Source organism: Hipposideros armiger, unplaced genomic scaffold (assembly GCF_001890085.2).
Source record: "Hipposideros armiger isolate ML-2016 unplaced genomic scaffold, ASM189008v1 scaffold_170, whole genome shotgun sequence".
In the NCBI taxonomy this organism is placed as follows: domain Eukaryota; kingdom Metazoa; phylum Chordata; class Mammalia; order Chiroptera; family Hipposideridae; genus Hipposideros; species Hipposideros armiger.
In genome coordinates, this window is record NW_017731520.1 from 2,888,663 (window position 1) to 2,914,911 (window position 26,249).

At 39.7% G+C, this 26,249-nt stretch overlaps 1 protein-coding gene across 4 annotated transcripts; it reads right to left on the bottom strand.

Moving 5' to 3' along the window:
* Positions 1–219: 219 nt before the first annotated feature.
* SNX16 (sorting nexin 16) lies at positions 220–26,235 on the bottom strand. Of its 4 annotated transcripts, XM_019651972.1 has the most exons (9): positions 26,047–26,235; positions 24,560–24,641; positions 23,879–24,353; positions 19,871–19,957; positions 12,258–12,406; positions 6,848–6,917; positions 3,471–3,607; positions 2,809–2,928; positions 220–2,122 (listed from the first exon to the last, which is right to left on the bottom strand). In XM_019651972.1, exons 3-9 carry the CDS (start codon positions 24,251–24,253, stop codon positions 2,023–2,025), a joined length of 1,038 nt encoding a protein of 345 aa, XP_019507517.1. In that variant the 5' UTR covers positions 24,254–24,353; positions 24,560–24,641; positions 26,047–26,235; the 3' UTR covers positions 220–2,022. The 4 variants fall into 4 exon arrangements, with proteins under 4 accessions (XP_019507517.1, XP_019507516.1, XP_019507518.1 ...); XM_019651971.1 differs by lacking the exon at positions 24,560–24,641; XM_019651973.1 differs by lacking the exons at positions 24,560–24,641; positions 26,047–26,235 and adding an exon at positions 25,521–25,727.
* Positions 26,236–26,249: the final 14 nt, after the last annotated feature.

The following is a 26,249-nucleotide window of genomic DNA, read 5'->3' on the forward strand; positions in this document are numbered from 1 at the left end:
TTAATTAATATTGGTTACATATGAAGTGCATTGCACCTATTGTCCAAGACTTAGAATGATCAGTAATATAAAGTGTAAACACACCAACTCATTCCACATCTGTGAAATGCAGCGGTTGTAACTGCTGTAACTACATTTATAATAATCCTAAGGGATTACGTACAGAACGTAGAATCTGGACAGGGAAAACGGTATTCAACATCTGAACAACACAGTGACTGTTGTACTGAAAAAATAATTTATTACATGAATACAATACTGGGAGTAAAATGCATTATAAAAGTAAAAAAGTAAATTCTAATATAAATAATAGTGGTTTACCTAATTTACAAGTTTTTCTTCACCCATCCAAAACTTTCAATACAATCTTCTGAAAGGGCAGAGTTTGAAAGTGTATGGTTCACTTTAAAACAGACACGTCGCACTGTAATACCTGGAATTTAGCACAGATTCTCTTGTTTTATAACACTAAAAATGGTATTAATTTAAATGATTGTTCTTTTTAAACCTTTTTAAAGCCTAGGAATATTTTGAAATAAATGGCAGACCAGTTTGTTATATTCTCTCTGTCTCCCAGCAGAGTGAACACGTTTCTGATACCCTTTGTGTAAAATATTCTAAGAGCATGCTTGTGCATTTTGATGCAGACTTTTCAAATTTCTGAAACTTTGGTACAAAGCAGCCTCCCTTTTAGATCACAGGTTAACAATAAGCGTTGGATCTGTTAATCTACATCAGAATTTTAAATAACCACGTCTTAATACGTACATCAAGTTACTGACAAACTTTTCAATGGTGAAGAAAGAAAACAGAGCTTGTTATTCTATTTCCCCAGCAAGCTTCCCTCAGTTTTTGGAAAGTACACGGTGTTCAAGATACCAATTGTGATTCCAAAATGCTAACATGATTCAAACGTTTATTAACAGAAATATGCAAAACTTCCTACTATAAAAATGAAACAAGGCACTTTCAACAACTCTGCGCAAAGCTGAAGGAAACACTTCTTCATAAAGCTGACTCACAGACCCTAGGAGACTTCCGTAAAAAGTGAAATAGTGGTGGCATTACACAATTCCTTTTCCCAACTCTACTTACTGAAGAAATTCACCAATTAAACTTGGCACAAAAAAGTTTAATTACCATAAAGTGCATCACTTGGCTAAATATATTAAAAAGAAAATCAGCCAGAATACATTATAGTAACATATTTACATATACAGACATAAAAATGCAATGCCAGGAGTCAACATAGTTAGGGACTTTGCAGTATATATGGCTTTTTATTTTTATTTGTATAACTCCCAATTTGCTTAGAATCTATAATCTATTTTCAAGAGTATGCCTTGATTAGCAAAAAGAGGTAGTGTTCTGAAAAAAGGCAAACTCACTGATTCTACAGGTAGAGATTTAAGATAAAGATTATGGGGAAAACAAAATAGACTGGGATACTTATAATATTTTGATATTAATGAATTAACATTTAACATCAAGGCTATTTTATCGTTTAGCTATGTTATTACAGTTCTTTCAAATCATTTTCCTTTGGTATTAGACAGTTTTCTTCTTTTAGGAACATTCCAAATAAGCAATTTTTATTTAGAGATGGTAGACATGGCAATATTTAAAACTCAATTCATCTTTACCACTGATTTAAACCATTAGTGAAAATATATCATGTCGAGAGATACGAAGAAGTATATATCAACCAGATAGTAACATGCAATTAATTTCCACTTGACTAAGATAACTGGTACTTTAAACACACATTGGTTTGGAGCAATATATTGGCAAAACACCAAAATAATTTATGCACAGTATTAAATACGAAGCTTGAATAAAAGACAATTTAAAGCAGCAGTGAATATATTTCCTATCCCAATAACTTAAAAAAACTTTTCTTTATGTAAACTTTATACATGTGCATTCTTGCTGTTTTCTGAAAATGCTTCAGTGTTTTTTTTTTCTTTTTAAATATTTGCACTCTACTCTAAACGAGCTGAAACGTGGAAATGGAGGAACTGCTTATGATGCATAGTCTTCGTCAGCACTATATGCCACTTCTGCTACTTCTATCTCTGATACCGAATTTTCAGGTTCGCTAAAACATGACTTGTTGTTAGCTCTGCAAAAAAAGGGAAACGTGTCAGTGTTAAGAATGGATGTGTGCTATCACCTTTAAAAAAATCTTTTACCTCGTGGAAAGTATATTTAAATATTTAATAAAAAACTATTTAAATATTCAAACAGAAATTCACTATTTTCAACTTGTCACAGCTCGATGGCGCTTTTGGGGATATATTTTTAGATCTTTCAGCTCTCCCAACTCCCATTTATCAATAAAAATCTAGTTTGTAATTCCCTTTACCAACATAAAATTTGTTCTCATAATTATAGCTTAACCATTACCACTAATGTATTAATAATTAAAACTTGGATTTATACGCAATAAAAATTCTATGTGCTTTCAAAAATGCCATTTTTCATCATTTCTATTTGTAGGCAGGAGGTTTGCTATTATAGTATCCCACATTTTGAATGGAAAAAGAGTGACACGGTGGGAGATGAAAGTAATTTGTCAAGATTGACAAAATTAATTAACTGAGTTACAGCCCAGTTAATTCAGACATAGTTTCAAAATAAATAAGAAAACGTACAGCCTGGGTGCCAGAGGCTCGCTTTCAGGACAGCCTAGAATATCTGTAGTCCTGTTTGCTCAGCCGTTCATAAAAATACTCTGTAGAGTATTATAACAATTGCCCTCCAATTATTCAGGTGAATAGGCTGTAATAAACCAAACATTATATATACCTAGATTCTGCATCCAGGACTTCCTGGTCAAGTTCAAGTGCAGAGGACTCCACCTTTAGGATCTGTTCCTCTTGTGTCCCTGACAAGTGCAGTGAGTCTTCAGGTTCTAAACACAATGCTCTAAAAGTAAATCACAGCAACAAGTCATTTTCCTGTTAAATATCTTCATGAATAAAATGTGTATATATTTATTACTGTGACTACATGCAGCCTTAGCGTCTTCCGCCATCACATCTTAATGTAGTCCTAGGGCTAATAAATTGCTGACACTGGGAGTCAATAGAAACATTAGCACTTACGATTAATTTAAAATGATTTTAGCATCAATTCAGTATATGCTGATGAGAAGTCAAACTAGAACTTTCATATGTGACAATTTGGCATACATATCTAGAGACAGAGACACCATTTAAATAGGTTAAAATGAATAACGTTTATCTTGTTGAACAGCTAGATGCTTCTTTTCCCCATGTTTCCTATCCTTCAAATGCTCAGTCTCCTAAATAAATAATCAAGACCATTTTCTCAATCTACAAAGAAGTGCACCGACAATCTGTGACTTTGGGAATCAGAAATTCGCTAAACCATTCTAACATACGAAGTGCAGTTAGCCCAGCACAGTACAAGCTGCCTCGGCCTGAAAAGGCCGGTGCCACACACACCTGATCCTGCTCTCCAGCGTGTCTATGCGGACTTGCTTTTCATCCAGCAGCTTCTTCAGTGACTCCACCTCCTTTTGTTTTTCAAGTAGTTCTTTCTGAAAACGGTAGTTTGTCTCTTCTAAAGTCTCACAGAATGCCTTCAAAACAAACAAAGCCATGTGCAGAAAGAGAATAAAATTAACTACATGTGCAGCACCTTTCTTAAGAGCATGACCGAAGACTCAAGGAACACGGATGATCAAGATAATATGGCTGCAGCCCAAACAATGTGTTCTCCACCGTTTTAGGCATCTGCTGTCTCGGCTCTCTTAACCTCTGCCTACCACCAGTGTGTCTAAAGTGAATATGGGATGGAGCGTAGAATGGAAAAAAGCGACTAACAACCATGGTTTTATTTCTATTCTCTCTAGTCTATTTGTGCCCAGTCCTGAATGATTATACTTAAAAAAAACCCCAAAAAACCATGGCTATTCATTCCATTTGAATTGGCTCAATAATAGTAAATAGAAATAGTAAATAGTAAATCCAAAAGCATCTACAACTTAATGAGAGATTTCACCTAGGATACGACATGTAAGATAAATCAATGAAAAGGAAGCAGCCGAGAGGACGTGGCACCAGACGATAATACCAATCCGAAGGAAGGAATGGGGAGGACTGGAAATAGTCAGTATACGGATAAATATAAAAGCATGTAAAAATGTTTTTTCTCATTTCTTCTCTTAAGTTCTTTGAAAGCCAAAAGATTGTATACAGAAATAGTTACTATATTTTGTTGTTATGTTTACAACATATATGGATGCAAAATAGAGAGCAATAACAATGCCGAGGAGGGAGAGGGGAAAGGGGTAATATTGGAGCCCAGCGTATAATTCACTGGAATTAAGTATTATTTTGAAGTAGACTGTGTTAATATGCACAGTTTGACACCTAGAGCAACCAGTAAAAAAATAACTAAGTGACAATTTCTAAAGAAGAATCAAAATGGGATACTAAGCATATTTATTTCACATGATAGTTGGCAGTTAAGGAGGAAGAAGACTGAAACAGATGTGACGGATAGAAAACAAACTGCAAAATGGCAGACATACAAGGCAGATATGTCAGACAATACAGAGCGAGACCTGACACTGTTAGACATCCATAGGAACTTAAAGACTCTCACCTCACATCTTACAAGAAAAACTAGCTCAGGATGGATCAGAGATCTAAATGTGGGAGCTAAAACTACAAAACTTGTAGCAAAAAATGTAGGAGCAAACCTTTGTGCCCTTGTAATAGGCAAAGAGGTCTTATGATACAACACCAGAAGTAGAAGCCATAAAACAGTGAGAAAATGAACTTCATCAAAATAAAAAACATTAGCACTTCAAAAGACCATGAAGATGAAAAGGCACATGTAGACTGGGAGAAAATATTTATGAATCATATATCCAAAATAAAGAACTCTTACAACTCAGTAAGACGAACAGCCCAACTAAAAAAATGGGCAAACGGCTTAAATCAACAATTCATCAGAGAAAACATATGAATGGCTAAAATGCCCATGGAAAAGTGATCAACACAAAAAAAATCATAGGGAAGTCCCAGTTAAAACTGTAATGAAATACCAGTGCACAGCCACGGGAACAGCTGTCGCCCCAAAGACAGACACTATGATGCTGTCACATCAGGGCTGTTCGTGGTCATCCACTGGCATGACCAGCTCTCACGGCTCAGTCTGCAGCCTTCGCTTCCCCTGCACACGACTGCGGCAAGCCAAGCCCTGGGGGAGGGGTGGAGGGTGGGGGTGGGGGACCCCTGACTGTTGAGAAGGGCAGACTGAGCTCATCTGAGCCGCCTGCAGCCTCGGGGAAGGAGAATCAGAGATGCCAGCTCTACCCATCTTTTAAGAGAAGCTGGGAGGTCAATTTTAAATGTAAAATCTCCTTAATTTTTAAAGCCTAGAAGAAAAAACGTTTGTGAGGACAGGGAGGAAACTGGAATTTTCATACACTATTGGTGGGAATGCGAAATGGTATAGCCATGTCAGAAAACATTTGTAAGTTCCTCAAAACAGTTAAAGGTAATCTGCCACAAAACCAAATAGTCCACTCCTGGGGGTCAACCCGAGAGATGAAAACGTAAGTCCACACAAAGCCTTCCACGAGATGGCTCATTACAGCATCATTTCTAGAAGCACAAAACTGGGAACGACGTGAATGTCTCTGGACTGGTGAGAGTGCACATGAAGCATGCCAGGCGCACACTGGGAACCGTTCAGCAATAAACAGTGTCGACAATCGACAGAGCTATGAAATGGGTGACCTTCAGAAACAGTGTGCTCAGTGACAGACACTAGAGGCAAAGATCGCGATTTTCAGGTATGCAAAGTCTGTTACGCATACTGTGTATACACAAGAGTATGTAACTGAATACTGATTTTAACCACACACAGATACATGTATATACGCTGTATGATTCCATTTATAGGACAATTCAGAAAAGGCCGATCTGTAGAACCTGAAAGCAGACCAGTACTCGTCCGGGGCTGGGAGCACACTGATGGCCAATGGCCGGCAGGAACTTCTTTTGAGGCGATGGTGGCACATTCGCTAAAAATTATTAAATTGTACATTTACAATGGAATAGCAAACAACAAATTTTATGGATGAAAATTTTACTTCCATAAAGCTGTTTTGAAAAAAGCTATGGCATTCACTCTGATACAAAGAAGTGACTCAGTTTAATTGAAAACATTACAAACCTACCAATTAAATCTGTTCCATTTAAACACCATTAAGCATTTGGGGAAAAAACTTACAAAAAAATCCTAGCTAATCTATTATTACCAAATCTGTTTTGTGAATCTAGCCAATTGCTTCAAGAAATAGGCCACTTTAACACGTCAATTACTGTAATTTGAGTAGCCTCAGACTTGAGCTGAATTGATAACAAGATAATAACTTTTACCTCTGAAAGTAAGTTTTAAATTTGATTTTAACTGTAGGTTCTTGACTTTGACACTTAGGTGGAAGAAAATGCAACATACGAATAATACTTTTAAATGTAGTAAAATAAATTTCCAAAATTTCCAAATAATTTTCTTTTCTTTTGTTTTTTTTTGGAAACAGTAAAAATAAAGAGAACAAAACGCAGGACTTAATTTTGGACCTCTGACTATAATGGCATGCATGAATTTTTACTTTTTCACTGAACTAGGTTCCTGTATTTCATTGAAAGAAACTTTTGACTCAAGTATTAAAAGCTTTCTGTGCAAAACTCGCATGGTTGAAATGATAATATTTTGCTGTTTGCTATTCCTTTCAAGGAACAATGTAGTTATTGTACTGAATTATTTGTTCCTCTTTTCATGTGATATACAATACAGCACTCACCCTGCTTTCTTCTAAGCTATCAAATGGACCTGGTGGATCGTCCAGACAAAGAAATTCTCTCACTGCCAGGCTTTTCAAAGGGAAAAAAAAAAAATTAGCAGCGGTACAAATAAGTTTACAAAAGATAGCAAAAGGCAAAAGGTACTTTGAAACTACACAGTGTTTTAAGCAAGGTGGTTGCTGATATACCAAAATAAACAAGTTGGTTTACATGGCTTCATACAAGTAACCAAATATAAACATAAAATGTATAGAAGATACAAAGATTTGAAACTACTGGGTTGTCAGAAAAGTCATGACACATTTTTGCAACAAAAAACAGAAAAAATAAGTCATGACTTTTCCGACAACCCAATATTTTCTAAGATCTTATGAACTGCAAAACAGAGATGGTGAATTTATGTTACATAAAAACTACAGGACATAAAACATAATTCAGGATAATGGCACAGACCTAAATGGTGGTGAATAGACATTTTATCGCTTTCGAAGAAATATTATTTTGAACTAGTCTAAAAAAGCCATTATCTTGTTACGAGGAAATACTATTTCTACCTTATACTTGTTTCCTTTTTAGGAGGGGCTACTAAAGTCACTGAGGAGTGTTTACTCAGAAACCAGTTAAAGATTTTTCTTGCGATTATGTTTCTTATATTAATTTAGTTAAGTATTTTCCCTAGAGAATTCAGGAGAAAACATTCTTAGCATCCCATTTCTGAATTACCGTAAATTTCAAAATAATGAAATAACATGGTATTGTTAGGCTTATACTTTGCAATGATCAGAAATAGGTTAAGAAGGTGGAAAATTGACCTCCTTTGTTACCAAAATACTCCATTCTCTAAAAGCAATTTGGGACAGAGAGACAACTCCATGTGCATGTTAAAACATAAAGGTGAAGGCTTAAATTTTTTTAGGTGTAAAAGGGCAGCAATATGATTTCTTAATGCGCCACAGAAAGGAGATGCCAACCCATGCTGAAATGGGGTTGGGGGTTCAGGATGGGCCAGATAGGCTGATGATGACAAGGGATGGTCATGAAGAGAAAAATGGGCTTTTTAGTGAAATCTTTCCAAAAGAAAAACAATATGAATATAGAGAAGTGGTGTTAAGAAGGAAATCCAGAAGGACCCAAAGAGGAGCCAATTTCTGGGCTATATAATCTTGACAACTTGGGTAATAGGGGATACACTGAAGGAAACCTAAAACTCGAGTATTTTTAATCACGGAATAACAGAGATGGAAAGGTCTTAGAGGTGGCAGAACCATCCACAGGAGGCATGCTTTTATTCCTCTTACATGTGCAGCCACCAGAACATCTACACATTTCAAAAATGGGAATTTCCACCTCTTAGAATAAACCATCCTATGTTTGAACAACTGAAAATTATGAAGTTACTTCCTTCACTCAGCTGGGACTTTTCTCCCTGCAGCTTTTGTTCATGAGTCTTTGTTCTGCTTTCTGGGATCGTTTGGGTAAATCAAAGCCCTCTTTCACACGATAATCCTAAATATGTCGGGAATGTTGTATTTTCTGTAACTTTATGCCTCCAAGAAGCAATACTAATACACCAACATTTTCTTTCCTTTTTTTTCTTTTCATGTCAAAGCCTACATGGTCTCTGCATTTATGAGGCTGACATTTCCGCCCCAGCTTTATTGGGGTATAATGGACAATTAAAAATTGTGTACGCTTAAAATGTACCATTTGATTTGATATACGCATGCGCTGTGAAACAGGAACTACAATCAAGCGAATTAACATATCCATCACCTCACATCGTTACCATTTCTGACATTTTCAAAGGACCTGGGACTTTCACATATGCTATTCTGTTTCATTTTCACAACAATCATGTGAGATGAGGACAGGCATTATTTTACCCTTTTACAAAAGACACCAAAGCTCAGAGGGTAAGATGTGTGGCCCAAGGCAGCACAGCGGAAGTGGCAGAGCTAGCTCTTAACTCTCTTCCGGGTGCAATTATGGGCCTTTCTACCCTTGAATTCCTGTCTCTTATATTTCGGATCATGTGGATTCTCTGGGTGTGCCGGCCACTTCGCTCTGACCACATTCACCTGCGAGTTTCTGTCTTCAGTCAAAGCCTCTGGAACACTGCAGCTGGCCTACTACCACAAGAAGAACAGGGGCACGCTACGTCCTTTTCGTTTAGATATTATACTTTCCAGCCACCCATTATTTATATCAGAGAACCAGCTACTAGGCAAAAATGACTCACGGGAAATAAGTTAGCCTTGAGATTGAGAGTTTAAAAGTCTGGATGAAACCCCAAGATAATGGCTCTTCGGACTTTAAAGTCCTAAGAAGCGTAGGGAAGGGTGTTTTTTCGGACTTTGTGTATGACACCCCAACATGAGACATTATTTTCTTATAGGTATGTGCCCAGATTCCCTTATTCTTTCGAAACGTTTTTATGTTCACAAATTACTCTACTGGAACGCTGCCGCTGGGAAAGAAAAAGTGGGAAAGGGAATTTATGTGTCTCTTTTTACACCTTTGGTTTATAGCAGAAAGTGAGCCCAAGATCAACAGTGATGTTGACAATATAGCCAACTATGGGGATCTTTTTTTTGGAACGGCTTTTGTATTTCATTCTTCTTCCCTAAAAATCCTTACGATCAACGGCTCACTAGAGCTCTACTCAAATGGAATCCAATGGACTCCCTCGGTTATTTTCTCAATGTAGCTCTGAGGTTATATTCCAGACCCTAATGTCTCTTTAATCTGTAACGTAAGAATGAAACTTAAAACTGGCTTTACGACTTTGATGGACAAAACAGTTCTTCAGCGGTTCACTTTATTATTTCTTCTGTTTGAACAGGACTCATTGGGAGAGGAAGGCAGTCAGTCAATGCTCTCAAGCGCTAGTTCCATCCCAGGAGTGGGGCATGCGAGAATTTCTGGGATAGCAGCGTTTGAGAAAACAATTTCTCTCTCAGAGATTCTCATACCTTTCCCCCCCCAGAAAAGGAGGCCCTTACCTCTGCTTGAGAATCACTGACTAAAGAACCTTAGATTTCATAAATACTTAACTGCCTATGAGTGCCATGGTTATCCTATGTATTATTATCAGTGGATGATTTATAAATTAATCAAGTTAATTCAAATCAGATATAAATACCAAAGGGTCTACATTATTAAATGGTCTATGGATTAAATAGAAGTCAATTTTTTAACGAAATCTTACTTTTTTTTTTTAATTGTGCAGATAGGATCCCTATAGGTCCCTCAGCTCTCTTCTGCACTCGGCCTTTAATACTCTGCTTCCATTTGATCATGATAATGAAGGCAAGAAAACCATCCGGACAGGAGAGCCAAGTATCTGACTAGGAGAACATCCAACAATCTGGAGTTAAAGGTAAGGAAATACTCTCTGTCTTTCTGTTCCCCTTACGTATTACCCAGAGGACCATTTCGGTGCGTCTGGGAAAATCGTCACATAATTAGGATCAGGAGTTGACCTGACAGGCCTGAAGATAAGGAGACCACAGGTGGCATCCTTTAGCACTGTTTATATTATCAGAGTAAATGTGTCCTATAACTTAAACACTTTCTTTGATTCTCTTAAAAATTTTTTCTTTAAAAGTTTTACTGTGTTTTCAAACTTGTTACAGAACTGTTTCATCCAGTGAAACTTCACCTTCTATTTACTCTTTTTCTTTCAGAGGAATGTATCTGTTTACATTTCACAATTTTTTTACAAGACCAGTCATTTAATAGCTAAATGTGCTCTTTATCTGAAACTTTACGCCTAGTTTAGACCTTGGTTATTTCTCACCTAGTTGCTTTTAGCCCACCTGTGTCCCTTCGCTCAAGTTTTATTCCTTTTGAGCTAGTGCAGTACTTCAAAGACCAGTGTTGTGTTTGAAATCCAGCTTAGTACCCATCTATGCCTCCTCTAGCCAGAGGGACAGAGCCACGGTCCTGCCGTTGGCACGAAGCTCCTGCAGGTGGTCAGGAAAAGTCACCTAGGGAAGTGAGGGTGTGTCTGCGATCTGAAGGGGATGGACGGGCTATCTGGGCCTGGGTGGGATAGTTGAGGGAGACGCTGCCTTCCAGGAACAGAGGACCGAGGGGACGCTGGGAAAGTAAAAGACCACTATAGCAGATGCACAGAGAATAGGGGTGGGAGGAATATCAGAAGGTGAAGTCACAAAGACGGGCGGGCAGGCAGGGACCAGAGTGGCCTGAGCGGCGTCACGAAAGGCCCCTGAGGCTCCAGTGGCCCCAGCAGTGAGAGCGGACCAGGCGGACCACCAGGAGCGCTCTGCAGGAATTAGGAGAGGCAATGGCTTCGACTAGGGCAGGGGCGTCAGGACTGGAGAGAAGCAGACAGACTTGAGGGGAATTCAAACACAAAGGGAGGGATACGGGTGGGAAGGCGGCATCAAGGACGGCTCTCAGGTTCTGGGCAGATGCTGCTGCATACGGGCGGGGGTGGGGGAGCTAGAGAACAAGCTGTCAGGTCTGTTTCAGGTTTGAAGGCACTGGAGAATTTCCAAGGGGCTGTCAAAGAGGCAGTGGCAGGGAGGAACGTGGCTTGAGGGCCCGTGGTTCCTCTCACGGGGAAACGAGGCTGGTGGGCAGAGGTGTCACGTAGCCGTCAGGTTTAGGCGGCACACACGAGCAGCGAGATGTGCATGCACAGTGTGACACAGGTGAACGAAGGGTAGAAACAGAGACAGGATGGTTTTCCCGTTCTCCATCCTATTGTGAAAAACGCTGCTCAAGGCAGTTTCAGACATAGGCACCTATACAATATTCACAGCTGCCTTGCAAGTGCTTTCTGCTTTTTCACAATAATTCTAATGTATATGATAATGTAAATGTCAAAATTAGATAGTCAGCTGGTACTAATAAGCAATTTTCCTGTATATATATATATTCAGAAACAAAACCCCATAGATATCTCTTCTCTCTTTTTAATGGTTTTTGGTATGTTCACTTTACCCTCTATATAAATTAACCCAACTTCACAATTTTCATATTTTTGCATTACTTAAAAAAATATATAAAGAATATTACCTTCAACATTATACAGTGTCATACTACCCAAAAATCTATACGAGGGCTACTTTGTTAAATGATTGCTAAAATATTAAATACTAAAATCAAGTTTACAGTGGATTCAGTGGTTTGAATATGATTCACTGAATTTTTAACATTGCTGACTTTTTAAAAGTGTTAATACAAATCAAACGCCGAATAAAGTCCTTACTGAAAAAAAGCAAGAAAATTCCATGCCATGCTTTGTTAGAGAGGACAAGTAATTATACTCCTATCCTATGTTTTTCTTCACCTTGAATAACTATGGTCCTAGATTTATTCTTTGGTTTAAACGAATTGTTAAAATGCATTCATAACCTTTTATTTCAATTCATTACATACCAATGAGCAATGTCCTTGTGAGCTACTAAATTTTGAAGAAACGCTTGCAATCCTAATTGTCTATCTTCTAAAAAGTCGGTATTGTAATTATCTTTAAACCAGCGTTTTGGTGGAAGCGATAATCGAAAGCCTGGAAACATCTCTTTTAACTGAAAAAGAAGAAAAAAGAATACGTGATGTTCAACTCAATTATATCAATTCGACAACATGACATGAAATCATTTAAGAAATAAGCTGATTATTCAAGACATAAGCTTAAAATAAAAGAATTAAATTTAGCTAAGCTTTTTACACCGTAATTGTTTCACTTCTTGATTTCTCCCAGCTGTTTATACACCGGAGTCATAGTTGCCCCACAGCCTTGTCAACACTTGGCACTGTCCGTCTTTCCAATGTTAGCCATTCTAGTGGGTCTGTAGTAGTGTTTCATTGTGGCTTTAAACTGCGTTTCTCTGCTGACAAATGATATTAAATATCTTCTCGTGTGCTTATTTGGATCTGTGTATCTTCTCTGGTGAATTATCTCTTCAAATCTTCTGACCCCTCCACTTTAAAAAAACATCAGGTTGTCTTTTTATTATTAAGTTGCAAGAATTCTTGATATATTCTGGGTATAAGTCCTTTGTCAGATGTATGTATGACAAATATTTTCTCCCAGACTGTGGCATGACTTTTCATTTTAACAGTTCTAACAGAGCATATGTTTTAAATTTTAATGTTATATCTACTTCATCCATTTTTGTCTTTTATGGGTTCTGCTTTTTCAGATCCCATCTAAGAAATTGTTGCTCACTCCAAGGTCGCAAAGATACTCTTTTATGTTTTTTTCCTGGACGTTTAGTTTTAGCTTTTACATTTTGGTTTATGATCCATTTTGCATGTTTGGCTTCAGTTTTACTTTCTTAGGAAAGACTTTTCCAATCTGCCAAGCTGGGTCAGATTCCTCTTTATATACTCTGTTCAAGTGACTATAACTGTGTAACAAGTTACCACAAAGTTCAGTGGTATAAAAACCCCACCATTTATTGGGCCATGGGCTCTGTGGGTTAGTAATTCATACAGGGCACCATGAGGATGGCTTGTCCTGCTCCACAGTGAGTTGGGGCCTCAGCTGGAAGACCTGACGGTAGGAGCTGGATTCACCTGAAGTTCACTCCTGCATGTTCACACACACAGTGAATGATGATGCTGGCTGTTGGCTGACAGCTCAGCTGGGGTCTCAGCCACAAGCCTAACATGGAGGGCTGTGGACTTCCTCACAGCATAGAGGCTGGGCTTCAAGGAGGAGTGTCTCGAGAACATCAGGATGAAGCTGTGTACTTTGTATGACCCAGCCCAGGCAGACGCATCATTTCCTTGGTCCTTTATTGGCCAAGTAGTTGCAAGCTCACCCAGGTTCAAGGGGGAGGGAAAACAGATTCTATTGGGTTGTCGGAAAAGTCATGACGTATTTTCTCTGTTTTTCATTGCAAAAATGCGTCATGACTTTCCCAACAACCCAATACCTCTTGATGGTCAGTGGCAAGATGGTAGAGCATACGGGACTGAAAAGGTTGCTGTGCGCAGTTTTAGAAAGGACAATTTGCCACAGATTCTCAAATCATTAATTTATTTTTAAATGACATTCATCACAATGTAAATAAATTCAGCTAAGCTTTTTACAGCTTGATTGTTTTATTTCTCGATTTCTCCCAGCTGTGTATACATAGGAGTTACAGTTGCTAAACAGCCCTGTCAACACGTGGCCCTGTCCGTCTTTATAATGTGAGCCATGCTAGTGGGCATGTAACAGCGCTTATTTTAATTTTGGACCTTTCTACTAGACCAGTGATTCTGAGCTTGGCTGCACATTGGAGTCACCCAAGGAACTTTAGAAGATATGAATGATTGTGTGCAACCTCGGACAGATTTGGATTTAATCAATTAGGGTGTGGCCTGGGCACTGTAACTTTTGAAAATCTGCTGGGGAAGTTCAAGGTACAGCTGAGATGGAAGCATTTTACTGCACTGCAACTACTATGTTGTGTTCACAGCTGCCTCCCTAATGTCTAGCACAGTCAACAATCTATGGTGGAAAAGTGGGTGAATGAAATGAAACCACGCACATTCACGTTTCTGTCCTTAAATAGAAAACTAAATATCACAAGGTTAAAAAAAAAAAGACCAGCAAAAGGGAAAAATTCACAAGGTAAAATGATAAGTAAAAATATAAAATATAACATCTGTTTACATTTCTATAACTATGTAAAGATAAAATGAGACAAAAACTAGAAAGTAAGTTGGACAAATGAAAACCCTGATTTGATTTTAAGATGTAACCAGATGTATTTTGGAGTTTTGTTATTTAATGTGCTTGCAATGAAAATAATGAAAGCCATGAAGAAGAAATAAAAATAGCCTTTCCATTAATTTTAAGCATTAAAATGTAACTGTCACATATGTCCACATGCATGGTTACACTTTATTTTTCCCTTAAAAATATCCTCTGAAGACGGAGCTGTCCCACAATTAATTCTCTTCATATTATGGATAATGGGTAATCAATAACTTCATTTTGAACCAAGTACAATTTGGAAACTATACATTAGCTTAAAATAACTTTAATAAATGCCAGTTTTTATATTTCATTAAATTAAAACATTAATCCATTTCCTGGGAAAATGAAATCATAACAGGCATTTGACGTTTCTATAAACAAGCCTTCAAAAAAGGAATGCGCATGTTTTCAGGATTCAGATGAAAAACTGAGCACACTCATCTCAGTCTGTCCTTCTGCCGCGCCACTGAAACTACAGTGAAGGAAGAAAACAGAAGACAACACACAGGAAACTAGAATGTAGAGAAGATGGCGAAACTGACTCAATAGAGCCGAGGAAACCTGACGTGTGGGAAGATCTACACCCAGTTTACAGGACGGAACCTCCGGCATGGGCAGAACAAGAAGGAGGCTGAAAACGCCTTTCTGGAGGGTTTGCTGAGCCCGAGGAATGAACCCCATAAAGATCCGGGCATCACAAGTTCTCCAAAAGCCACCCGCCTTCCTCACTCTGCAGTGAGGCTTAAAGTCAACAACGGCGTCAGCCAAGGAGTAAGAGATTCCAACCCGTCTTTGGTACACAAGTTTTAATCGTGACCAGACAACCAAGAATTACTACAACACAGTTCCTTTGACCTGGAGGACAAACAGAAAAAGTAACTCCAATAAAAGACAACACAAAGAGAAGAGAACATGAAAGAACAAAGATACAAATAAATACAATTACCAATATACTCATGGGTTATTACATTCATGGAATAAAAGTAAGATGACAAAAAAGGGAATAAAAAGATGCTCTTAGACAGACAAGGAAATCTCCAGAATAGCAAAAAAGAAGAAGAAAACGAAAAAAAGGGTAATGATGAGGAAGTAGCCCCAAAGTTCTATTTTACAAGAGAAGTTACAGAAGGAAAGAACTGAGAACACAGAAGGGAGGAATTCATTCATTAAGCAACCCAAAAACATCCCTCTGAACTGAAGAACACGAGTCGTCCAATTAAATAAGCCCACTGAGTGTCCAAGAGAATAGAAGAAAAGAAACCCACAAAAAGGCATTGTGAAATTTCAGTTAATTATACAGAGAAAATTCAACAGACTTTTAAAGAAGAAAACCACAGGTGACCTACACATGAGGAGAAAGAATGCCCTTGGACTCTCTGTAGCAACACTCAACGCTATGAGCAAGATGATAACAGCTTCACGTTTTCAAAATTCTAAAAAAAAGATTCCCAACTTTGAATTCTAAACCTATCCCAAATTTTAATCCAGTCTGAGGCCAAATGGAAGTATTTACACATGTGGGGTCTGAAAAATATCACTTTCCACGCAACCTCCCTCAAGAAGGTACTGGGGGTTAGTTCTACTAAGAGAGAGGAAAGAGTAATTCAAGAAAGAGGAAGACCAGGATGGAGGAAACAAGACCCAACGTAGCAGAAAAGTCAGAAAGGCGAGGTCAGGGTGCCACCCAGGAACCCCAAGATGAGGTCAACCAGTTCAGGACAGCTGAGGACAGGGAGACCCGAGACAGAAATGTTGAGGATTACCACTGAATCTCTCTTGAATGTGAGCACTGAACGCCTGGTTGGGCTTTGCCCAGATGTTCATGTGAACTTGGCTTGTCTTGACAACGAGCTGATAACGGTTCTGCGCCCTCGCCTTGCTCTGCTGCCTGGAGCCAACTGAGAAGAGTCATTTTACCTCCCAGAAATGGTCAGCTTGGACCTACTTCTGCAACCTCAAAGTAGAAAATAAAGAGCTTTTAACTAGAATGTGGAGAAAACCACTTCTCGTGGCCATGTTTCTGCAAACCAGTCATCACCAAGCCCTCTTTCCACACCTGCCAGGTGCCTCTCCTCTGCTAGGCCCTGTGTTCCAAATTGGCTCCTGAGTTTGCCCTCTGATGTCCTCAGAAGAGGCCTTATAAACTCCTAGAGAACTGAAGCCAGACAATAATCCAGGGGATTAAAGAAAAAAAGAGGAAGATAAAAAAAGAATAACGTTCTATAAAAACTGTTTTCTTTCTGACCAGTGTTATTTTAATTATGTGCAATAATTTTCATATTGTCAATTGGCTATTTTTTTCCTCATTACTACAGGTGAGTGGGGAATGTGAACTCTTTAAAGTTAGGATCAGGGGCCGGCCGAGTGGCGCGATGGTTAAGAACTGGCTTGGGACACCAGAGGGCCCCGGTTCGGATCCCACATATGAGGGCCAGTGACACTGCCCTCCACAGCTAAGATGCTGAACAACAGCTCAACCTGGAGCTGGGCTGCCGTGAGTCGCCGGCGATGGCGTAGGCTGCAGCCCCTGTGGCAGTGGGTTGCCATGGGCTACTGTGTGTAGCCAGCAGCCAGCGTGAGCGGCCAGCAGCCGCAGTGAGCGGCCGTCCAGAAGCCGGGGACTGATGTGCCTCGCCCAGGAAGAGCACAATGATGGTGCCAACTTGGGCCAGTGAAGCAACATCCTCCACAACTAGACTGAAGAACAAAATGACAGCAACTTGTCTGTTCCCCTTCCCCCAATTCCCAGCACTGTTCCCATCCCCCCAGTTCCCCAATAAAAAATAAAAAAAAATAAAAAAATAAAAATAAAGTTAGGATCACATCTATATAGTTTTCATATAATTCCAAATTCCTACACAGACCTGAACTCCAACTATTCATTTCATAAATACTTCATGATTGGTTTTATAAAGACCTGATTTTAAAAAATTATAAAAACCATAACTAGAATTTAGCCTGTGTGTCCACTGGTACACACATTTTTTATTCTTGCCAGTAAAAGCAGGTGATGGGTGTAGCTCTTTCTGGTACTTAGAAGACTGACACAGACACTTACTAATTTTAAGTGTCCGACTTGGATTATCAAGGAGATATTTACTATATTTAAATTAAACTCCTACTAATGTTTTTTTTAAAGCTTAAGAGTTATCTAAAATCTCAGCTTGCCTAAGAAGAAATATGTTAGCATTAATCTAGAGAGATAAAGGAAAATAAACACTAAGTAATAGTGGAGCTCTGAAAAAAAATAATAAGTCATAAGGATTAAAAATTTAAATTGTTAGAAATTAGTCCGCATGAACAAAAATTATAACAATTTCATAAGAAAACTGAGAATTCCACTTAAATATCTGGTAACTTCACGAATTCCTTCAATCTTCTTGTTTGTTAAATCATTAACAAAATTAATCAAGAGAAGAACAGAATTATGTTTTTAGTTCATCAGTGTAGCACAAGAACTCAGGAATAGCAAATAAAATTCATATAGAATGGTAGAAACACATTGGCAACAATACTTAAAAGTATTCTGGCATACTACAAAAATTCATCTTAACAATACATACTTTAATAAAGGGTAAAAAAGTTTAGCATTTTACATTTGACCTTTTCATTCAAACTGAGGCTTTCAAAATGGCAGAAACTTTTTGGCAGCCAGGCAGTTGCAGAGTCACAGAAATGGGTTTCCAGCACCACGCGTTACAAGGATATACCAGCTTTAGAACTTCTGAGTCCTCCGAGAAGGAAGAGGGGGAGGGAGGCAGGTGGGAGAAGGAGGACCAGTCAAGTTTCCTCCAGTAAACACCTGTCGAAACTGGGGAGTCATTTCTGGTCCAAGGTCATATTCCTTAGCCTTACAGAAGCATCACAAACTACTTGCTTCTTTTGGAAGAATGTTCCTTCTCTTGGTTTCTGCACCCCCACCCCATCCCCGTCCCCCACGGGACTCATCTGACTGATTTCCCTCGAGCTGTGGACAGCTCAGTGACTCTTTCTCTATTGTGCTCTTACTGCAATTTACTCAATCGATTCCCTATTGCTGGAAGTTTACGTGGGTTCCAATTTTTAGCTATGGAAAACAAACTAAAACACAAAGAAAACAACAATATAAATACAACACCTTGATAAGTATTTTTAGAGCTAAATCTTGCCCATATCCCTGATTTCTTATACAGGATGAATCCCAGAAATGTGACTACGGTGTCAAAATTAGGTACAACTTTAGGGTACACTCTAGGAAGATCCATATTTCCAACAATGGCAAATGGATAATACCGCTTAAATGTCTGTCAACTTGACAGCTGAAAAATACTTTCTCAATTTTCTTTTCTTAACGTGCTTGTGATAGCAAACATTTTCCGAATTTATCGGTTATTGCTATTTCTTCTGTGGATTACCTTTTCATATCATTTGTTGTATTTCCTACTTGTGGGTTTGCTTTTCTTGTGACTTATTTTTAAGGGTTCCTCATGTATTCAGGTTTATTATTACCCTGTCTGTTTATATGTGCAGTCCACCGAGTTTTAGATGGCCCCATGACCTTTGCCCCCGGTGTTGCTTCTGTGATTTCGTCACCTTACACAGCAAAAGAGGCTTTGCAGATGTAATTAGGGTTACTATTCAGTGGATCTGAAGATAGGGAGATTATCTGTGTGGGCCTAATCTTATCATGGGAGCACTTTCAAGTAGAGCTTTCTTTGTGGCTGGTGGCAGAGGAGAAAGTCAGAGAGATTCAAAGCACAAGAAGGACTTGACTTGCTGGTGCTGGCTGTGAAGCTGTGGGGGTGGGGAGGACATGTGCAGGGACTGGAGAGGGGTCTGCAAGAGCTGGTAAGGGCCTCTGGCTGACAACCAGCAAGGAAACAGGGACCTCAGTCTTCCAACCACAGGAGAGTGAACTCGGCCAACAGCCTGAATGAGCCCGAAAGCCGATTCTTTCCGTCTCCAGATAAGTCCAGGCAAAGGCTTGATTTGCCAGCTTTTGACGCTGAGCAGCAAACCCAGCTGAGCCCACTCAACCCCCTAGATAATACCCAGCTCTGTTTTAAATTACATTTGTGTTAATAATTTTAAGGGTTTCACAGTTTTATATTAAAAATAACTTTTTGTTTCCAAAAGAAGAAAGTTATGTGGAGAGATAAGGCTTCAGGCTGGTAAAGTGAAATGAAACAGAGTGAATTTTCTCAGGCACTCAGATAATTAACAAGGAAGAGAAAACGCAAGTCTAACAGCAGAACTGTCAGGAACAGATAACAATTCAAAATTGAAAAGTCAGTTTTGGATTTATTAAAGTACTTACTTTATTATTCAGCCTAGAGAAGTCAGTGTATCTTCTGAAAACTACCCAGCTTTCTTCCGGAGTTTTCTTTACTAGTATTTTATATACCTATGTTGGGTGTGCGGAGGGGGAAGAGGATTAAAAAAGAAAAAAATATATATATGCAAATATATTTAAAATGTCAAGTCACATACTTAAAAAACTTTTAGTTGATAATCTAGATCTTACCACTTATTATGTAAAAAATACCAGAAATCATTTAGACCATCAATTGTACAAATCATCAATGTAGGCACTGAAAGCAAGGTTTTTTCTTAAGAAACAAGACTATGGCAAATTTGAGACAAAACGCTTTTTATGGTGCACACTAATAATAAACTACCGTATTTGCCGGCGTATAAGACGATTTTTTGGCGCTGAAAAATATGCCTCCAAGTGGGGGGTCGTCTTATACGCCAGGTACACTTCAGATAGACTGCCCATAGTGCTTCCCCGTGCCATAGTGGCCTCCCGATGCCCGCCCACTTCATTCCACATACTGTTCAGGCATCAGCAGCGCTGCTGGGTGTATGCTCGGCTGTTATGCGATTTTGCCACACTCGCAAAATCGCACACAGCCGACCATATAACAAACTCTGTATTTTGAGTGGAAATGTTAGGGGGTCGTCTTATACGCCGAGTCGTCTTATACGCCGGCAAATACGGTAATCAGTTTCCAAAATACATGTTATGCCAACATATTTTAAAATTGATAAAAGAATCATGCTTGAAAAAGCTATGAAAAATAACCACTATTGTCCTACACAATCAATTTAATTTTTAAACTCAATAACTACAAGGCAAAGTTTTCTAATAAATTTGAAGTTTTTATCTTCAAGGCTAAATTACAAGCTAAAAATTACCCACATTAGATAACAGTTTACATTTCTATCATTATACACAATCATCCAGGCTATGGAATAGAAAAACTTGGTTGGAGCAAGTCCATGTTTTAAAACACATATAATAAGAAAAAACTAGATTCCATTTTTCATAAGAACAATTTTAGAATTTATTATGAGGAAGGACTATTTATAACAGAATCTCGGAGGAAATCTGGTGCAGGTTTTGGGGCTACGCTATAAATACATGGCACATATGAAGAACTGAATAACAACCATCTGTTGAATGAATGAAACGCCCTTAAAAAGAGTAGCTTTTTTCCTTGCAGTCTGCTGGACAGTAACTTTCAGCTGTAGCTGGAGAGTGGCACTCCAGCCACATGTGGCTACTGGACACGTGAACTGAGACTAGTCCAAGTTGACGTGCACTGTGACTGTAAAATCCGCACCAGATTTCAAAGACTTAGTATGAAAGAAGATGCGAAAATATTTCATTAAAATGTTTTTTTATGTTGAAATGGTCATATCTTAAATATATTATTTTAAATAAAATGTTATTAATTATAATTTCATCTGTTTGTTTTTATTTTTTTTTAACATGGCTACTAGGAAATTTTAAATTACAAATATGACTCACATTCGTGGCTCACACGATGGCCCTACTGGGAGCTCTAGAGACAGCTCATTATTTAGGAACTGTACACCACCCTTACCACTTGATTTTTCCCCCTGACAGACAACTCTTTCAGCTTTTAAGGGGGAGAATCAGCAAGAGCTAAGGATGAATCCTTTAGTTTTGAAATAAGACACTAAAACGCAAGTCATTTATCTTTGTAACATATAAGTGAGAAAGAAGATTATTTGGATGCCCTTCCAAGTCTCCGGGAAGTCCTGATCTAAGATACAAAGGTAATGGTGCCTGACACCTAATAGGTACTGAAAATACGTTACATTAATGGATAAATGAATACGATTAATCTCGTATCTGTTGCTTAGTTCTTCCTCTATAATACCTTGAAAGACTTCCTATTTATATAGCACTGCCTTACATTTGCCTATGAACTTGCATTTTCACACACGTCACCTTGGTGAATGCTCATTCCTTTATAAGTAGGTCGCTGTAAGGAAATGAGCCACCGGTTTATTATCATTTCCAAAACCACTCTAAAAAAAGTCAGGTTCATGGAGATGTCCCAACACATCATTAGTCATGATAATGTAACTCTAAAGATTGTCTCTTCATAGATTATCTCAAGTTTTTTCTTGGAGGTCCTTCTATGCTGTTGTAAATTTACAGTATTAAATATTGACATCAACATAAAACTTTAAGAAAACCCAAGAGAAAGAACAAAGTATTTCAACTGATACGTGAATTTAGCAAAGTCGCTGGACACATAAATATACAAGCCCAATATACATAAACTAGCAAAGAACAAACAGAAAACAGAAAAAGATAACAAGACATCCATGCCTAGAAATAAATCTAACCAAAAGATGTAAGACCGCTGCCCTGAAAACTACAAAACATTATTAAAACAAATAAAAGACTTAAGTAAATGGACCAGGTTCATAGATTCAGACTCAGTATTGTAAAGGTGTCAGTTCTCCCTAGATTAGTTCCACAGGTTTGATAAATCCTACGCAAAGGACCAAGAACAGCCCAGGCCATCCTGGAGAACAGCACTGCGGGAGTACTTAGGCCACCTAAGTACTTCAAGACCTACCATGAAGCTTGAATAATTAAGACGGTGTGGAACTGGTAAAGGAGGGAAAAATGGAACACAGAAACAGACGCATACATTTATGGTCATCTGATTTATGACACAGGCAACAGCACACATGCTGAGGAGAAAGAGTGGTGTTTTCAATAAAAACCTGATCGCTTGATCCCATACAGAGCAATAAAAAATGTGTGTTGGCCCTTACCTCACAGCATGGACAAAAATGAATTCCGATAGTCTACAGATCTAAATACGAAAGGTCCAACAATTGCTTTTAGAACATAGGACAACATCTTTTTTTTTAGTTGGGAGTAGGTAGATTTTAAAAAGTGCTGATCAAATAAAAAATTAGTAAGTTGGACTGTATTAAAATTAGGAACTTTTGTTTATCAAATGCATCATGGAGGGAGTGAAAAGGCAAACCAGAGAGCGAGAGATGATGATGATGTTACATGTTCCGAAACAAGACCTGTGTCCAAAATGTGTAGAAAACTACAAACCAAACTGGAAAAGGCTTCCCCAGAGAAAAATGAACAAAGGTCTTGAACCGATCCTTCACAAAAGAGAATATCCAAATGGCAAAAAAAAGTCTTCAGTTTAATTAGTCATTAAGACGTGCAAATTAAAACCACAACGTGGTAGCACTCTATCCACTAAGAAGAGCCAAAGTGAAAAGGATGGAAATAGACCATATGCCGGGAACGCATGGAGCAACTGGAACTCTCACACCCTGCTTAAAGGAGTATAAATTAGCACAACCACCCTGACACTGCCATCAGTGTCTTCTAAAGCTGGGCATGATTCAGCAATTTCACTCCTAGGCCGACATCACACAGAAATGCGTACATGTGTTTACTGGGTGACAAGCACTAAAGGGTGCACAGCAGTAGTATTTGTGAGAGCCCCAAAATGGAAATAATCCAAATGCTCTTCAACAGTAGAATGGATAAATAACTGGTAGTATATTTACATAAAGGCATACTATCAGCAATAAAAAAAAAACGAGCAACCTACAATTATATGCAAGGTCAAGGATGAATCTTACATACATAATGCTGAAGAAAAGAGACCACTCCCAAAAGACGACATACTCCCGTAATTCCATTTACATCAAGTACAAAAATAGGCCAAAGGAACGTAGGCTATCAGGTGAGTGGGTGTGACCCAAGGAGATCATGGGAGGTGGGTAAGTATGCGAGTAATGTTGTTTGTGCTAGTTGCATAGGTGTGTCTGGTTTGTGCAAATTCATTTAAGAAAAACAAAAAGTTTACGCCAATGACTTAATTTAGAGGTGGAAAAATCATGTGAAGTCTACCTTCAAGACATCACAAGTACACGCTATGGTTAATGAATGTACCACAGGTTTAGAACACAGGTGAGTCAATCTTTCCCGTTCTATGGGTGCACAGCAGAAGTCAATACTCACGGTAAATTTAGCACGTTCTTCCATCACCTCGTAACCCAGAATAGTAGGCGTCGAAGGTCTATCTTCCAAACTCGCTGTTTCAGGGTTTTGTTCTTCACTTTCCCTCGGTGTAGCAGAATATTCAATGGAAGAATCTGTGCCTGTAAATTTAGTCCTAACGACGGGACTGCTACAGTCACATGAAGTGCTATCCATTTGATCAGGTACACTTGTCTGTTTCAAGTTACCCACATTGGAGTCTTCCAACTGGCCTTTGGAAGAGTTTGAGCTTGTGGAGACACTCCCAAAAGAAGAACTTCTTTGGTTTCTGTGGGTTGTAAAGCCGGAAGCCGAGTTCCCTATGGGCATAGGGACTGGGACATAAGGAGTTGCCATCTTCTTTGGGCCTTTGCAACAAAGCTGCACACTGCTGAATCCAAACACTTAGAGAATAACTGCCGTGCAATCCATTATTGTCCTCTCAGGGATTCACTGTCTAAAAATGGGGAGAATACATTGAAAGATTAGTCTTTAATCTGGAATAGTATCCAAAAGAAACAAAACGTTCACATCCATTTCTTTTATTTTTGTGACACTCTCTTATTTAAAATGAAAAACACCCCATATCTCTTCCCTGCATTGCAAAATATCATCTCTAAGAATTTCCATTTGCAAGGTAAAGAGAGCAGAACTACTTCACACCTTTAATCTTGACACTTATATGTTATCCTTTGTTTTCCACACTGTATTTCTTTGTGATGGATTTGTGCAATGTTCACTTCACCTGAGTTATAAGAGTCAGAAAGAGGAAAAGTGGCGAAGACCTTCCTAAAGCTTTATTTCCTGCTTATAGTCCCGACAGTACTACATACAGTACAGGGAGGAAAGGAAGGAAAGGAAAGAGGAAAATTATTCACATTATCTTTTGACTTAGTGAAACTAAAGAATTACCCAGAGTAGTAACAGTGAACCATGAGCTTAGATGCTCTTAAAGTAACAATTCGTTAATCCCAGGATCAAATGTAATTGAAAAAAAATAATTGGTCATATTAAATTAATCAAATACAACCCAATGAACACTAAACTTACATCCAACAGGATGAAATGATTAAAAGGTTAAATGTTCTACATCGTGTCCCTAAACTCACTAACTCCGCTATGCTGTAAACTGAGGGTCCTTAACAAAGCTTCGTAACTCACACTCAACAACCTCTGTTGTCAAAAAGACTAATTTCAGAATAACTGAATAATAATACCAAGAAAAACAAGGCTCACCACTAAGCTAAGAAACTTATATAAACGAATAGCTACAGACCAATGAAATCACACGTAACAGCATGTAAACACATCTACGCAACGCCACCGGTGAGAAAGGTGGAAGGTGAGCCACTCGCACTTGCAAAGGTGCTGAAACGAGATTTTTCACCCAGCACGTGACTCTGGGCAACCTTCCCCATCCTCAGAGCGTCCAGAAACTTGAGCTGCTGATTCACCGTTCCTCGGTTCCGCCTGAAGGCCTCCCCGAAAAAGAAGTCAATAAAAGTTTGAACCCGCAGCCTTTTGTCAAGGCCTGCGCGCTGGCCCTGCCCTTTGCCACGCGACTACCTGAGGCTGGGGGGGGCTGGGGATTTGCGGGGTTTGGGGGGCTTGGGGGAGGACGCACATCAATCAGTACGGCCGCCGGCTGCAAAAGCAGGCGAGCGCTACGCAAACGTTCAGAAAACGGTGGGCTCCGCAAGAACGTCTTGTCTGCACGGTCGCCGGGCGTCCGGATGCTCGGAGCACCAGCGTCTCAGGTCGTCCTGCTCTGGAAGCCCTCGGACAGGGGAGGTGGCCCGAGCCCGAGCCCCGGACACGGCCAGCGGGCGAGGGAAGTGGGTGCAGAGAGCAACGTGGGGGCACCCGGCGCAGCTCGACCCCGGGAGTGTCGGCTGCGCGTCTGAGCAGGCCACGGGGCTCGGGCTCGGTGGGTGGAAGACCCCCCACTTCCAGGGGGCGCGGGAGCCCCAAGGCTGTCCCACCCCGGCCGCCCCGTGCGCACGGCGGGGTGGCGGTGGCCTGAGCTGGCCCGGCGCCCCTTGGTCCCCCGGTGGAGCCCGCCTGCCGCTCGCCGCCCGCCGCCCGCCTGGCACCCGGCGCAGGTGTCCCCGCGCGGGCGCCCAGGTCATCGCCCGCGGCCCTGTCCCTACCTCTGCCCGCTCCGCAATCCCGATCGGCCGCGCTTCCCGGGACGGTTAAATCCGACCCGCCCGCACCGCAGCTCTCCGCCTCCACCCACGGCACCCAGCGGCCTCACGTGATCCTCCGCCTCCTGAGCGACTGCTCTCCGCCTCGGCCGGGCTCTGCCCGGGCTGCTGCGCCCTGGATCCCCGCGCGGGGGAGCGAGGGGGCG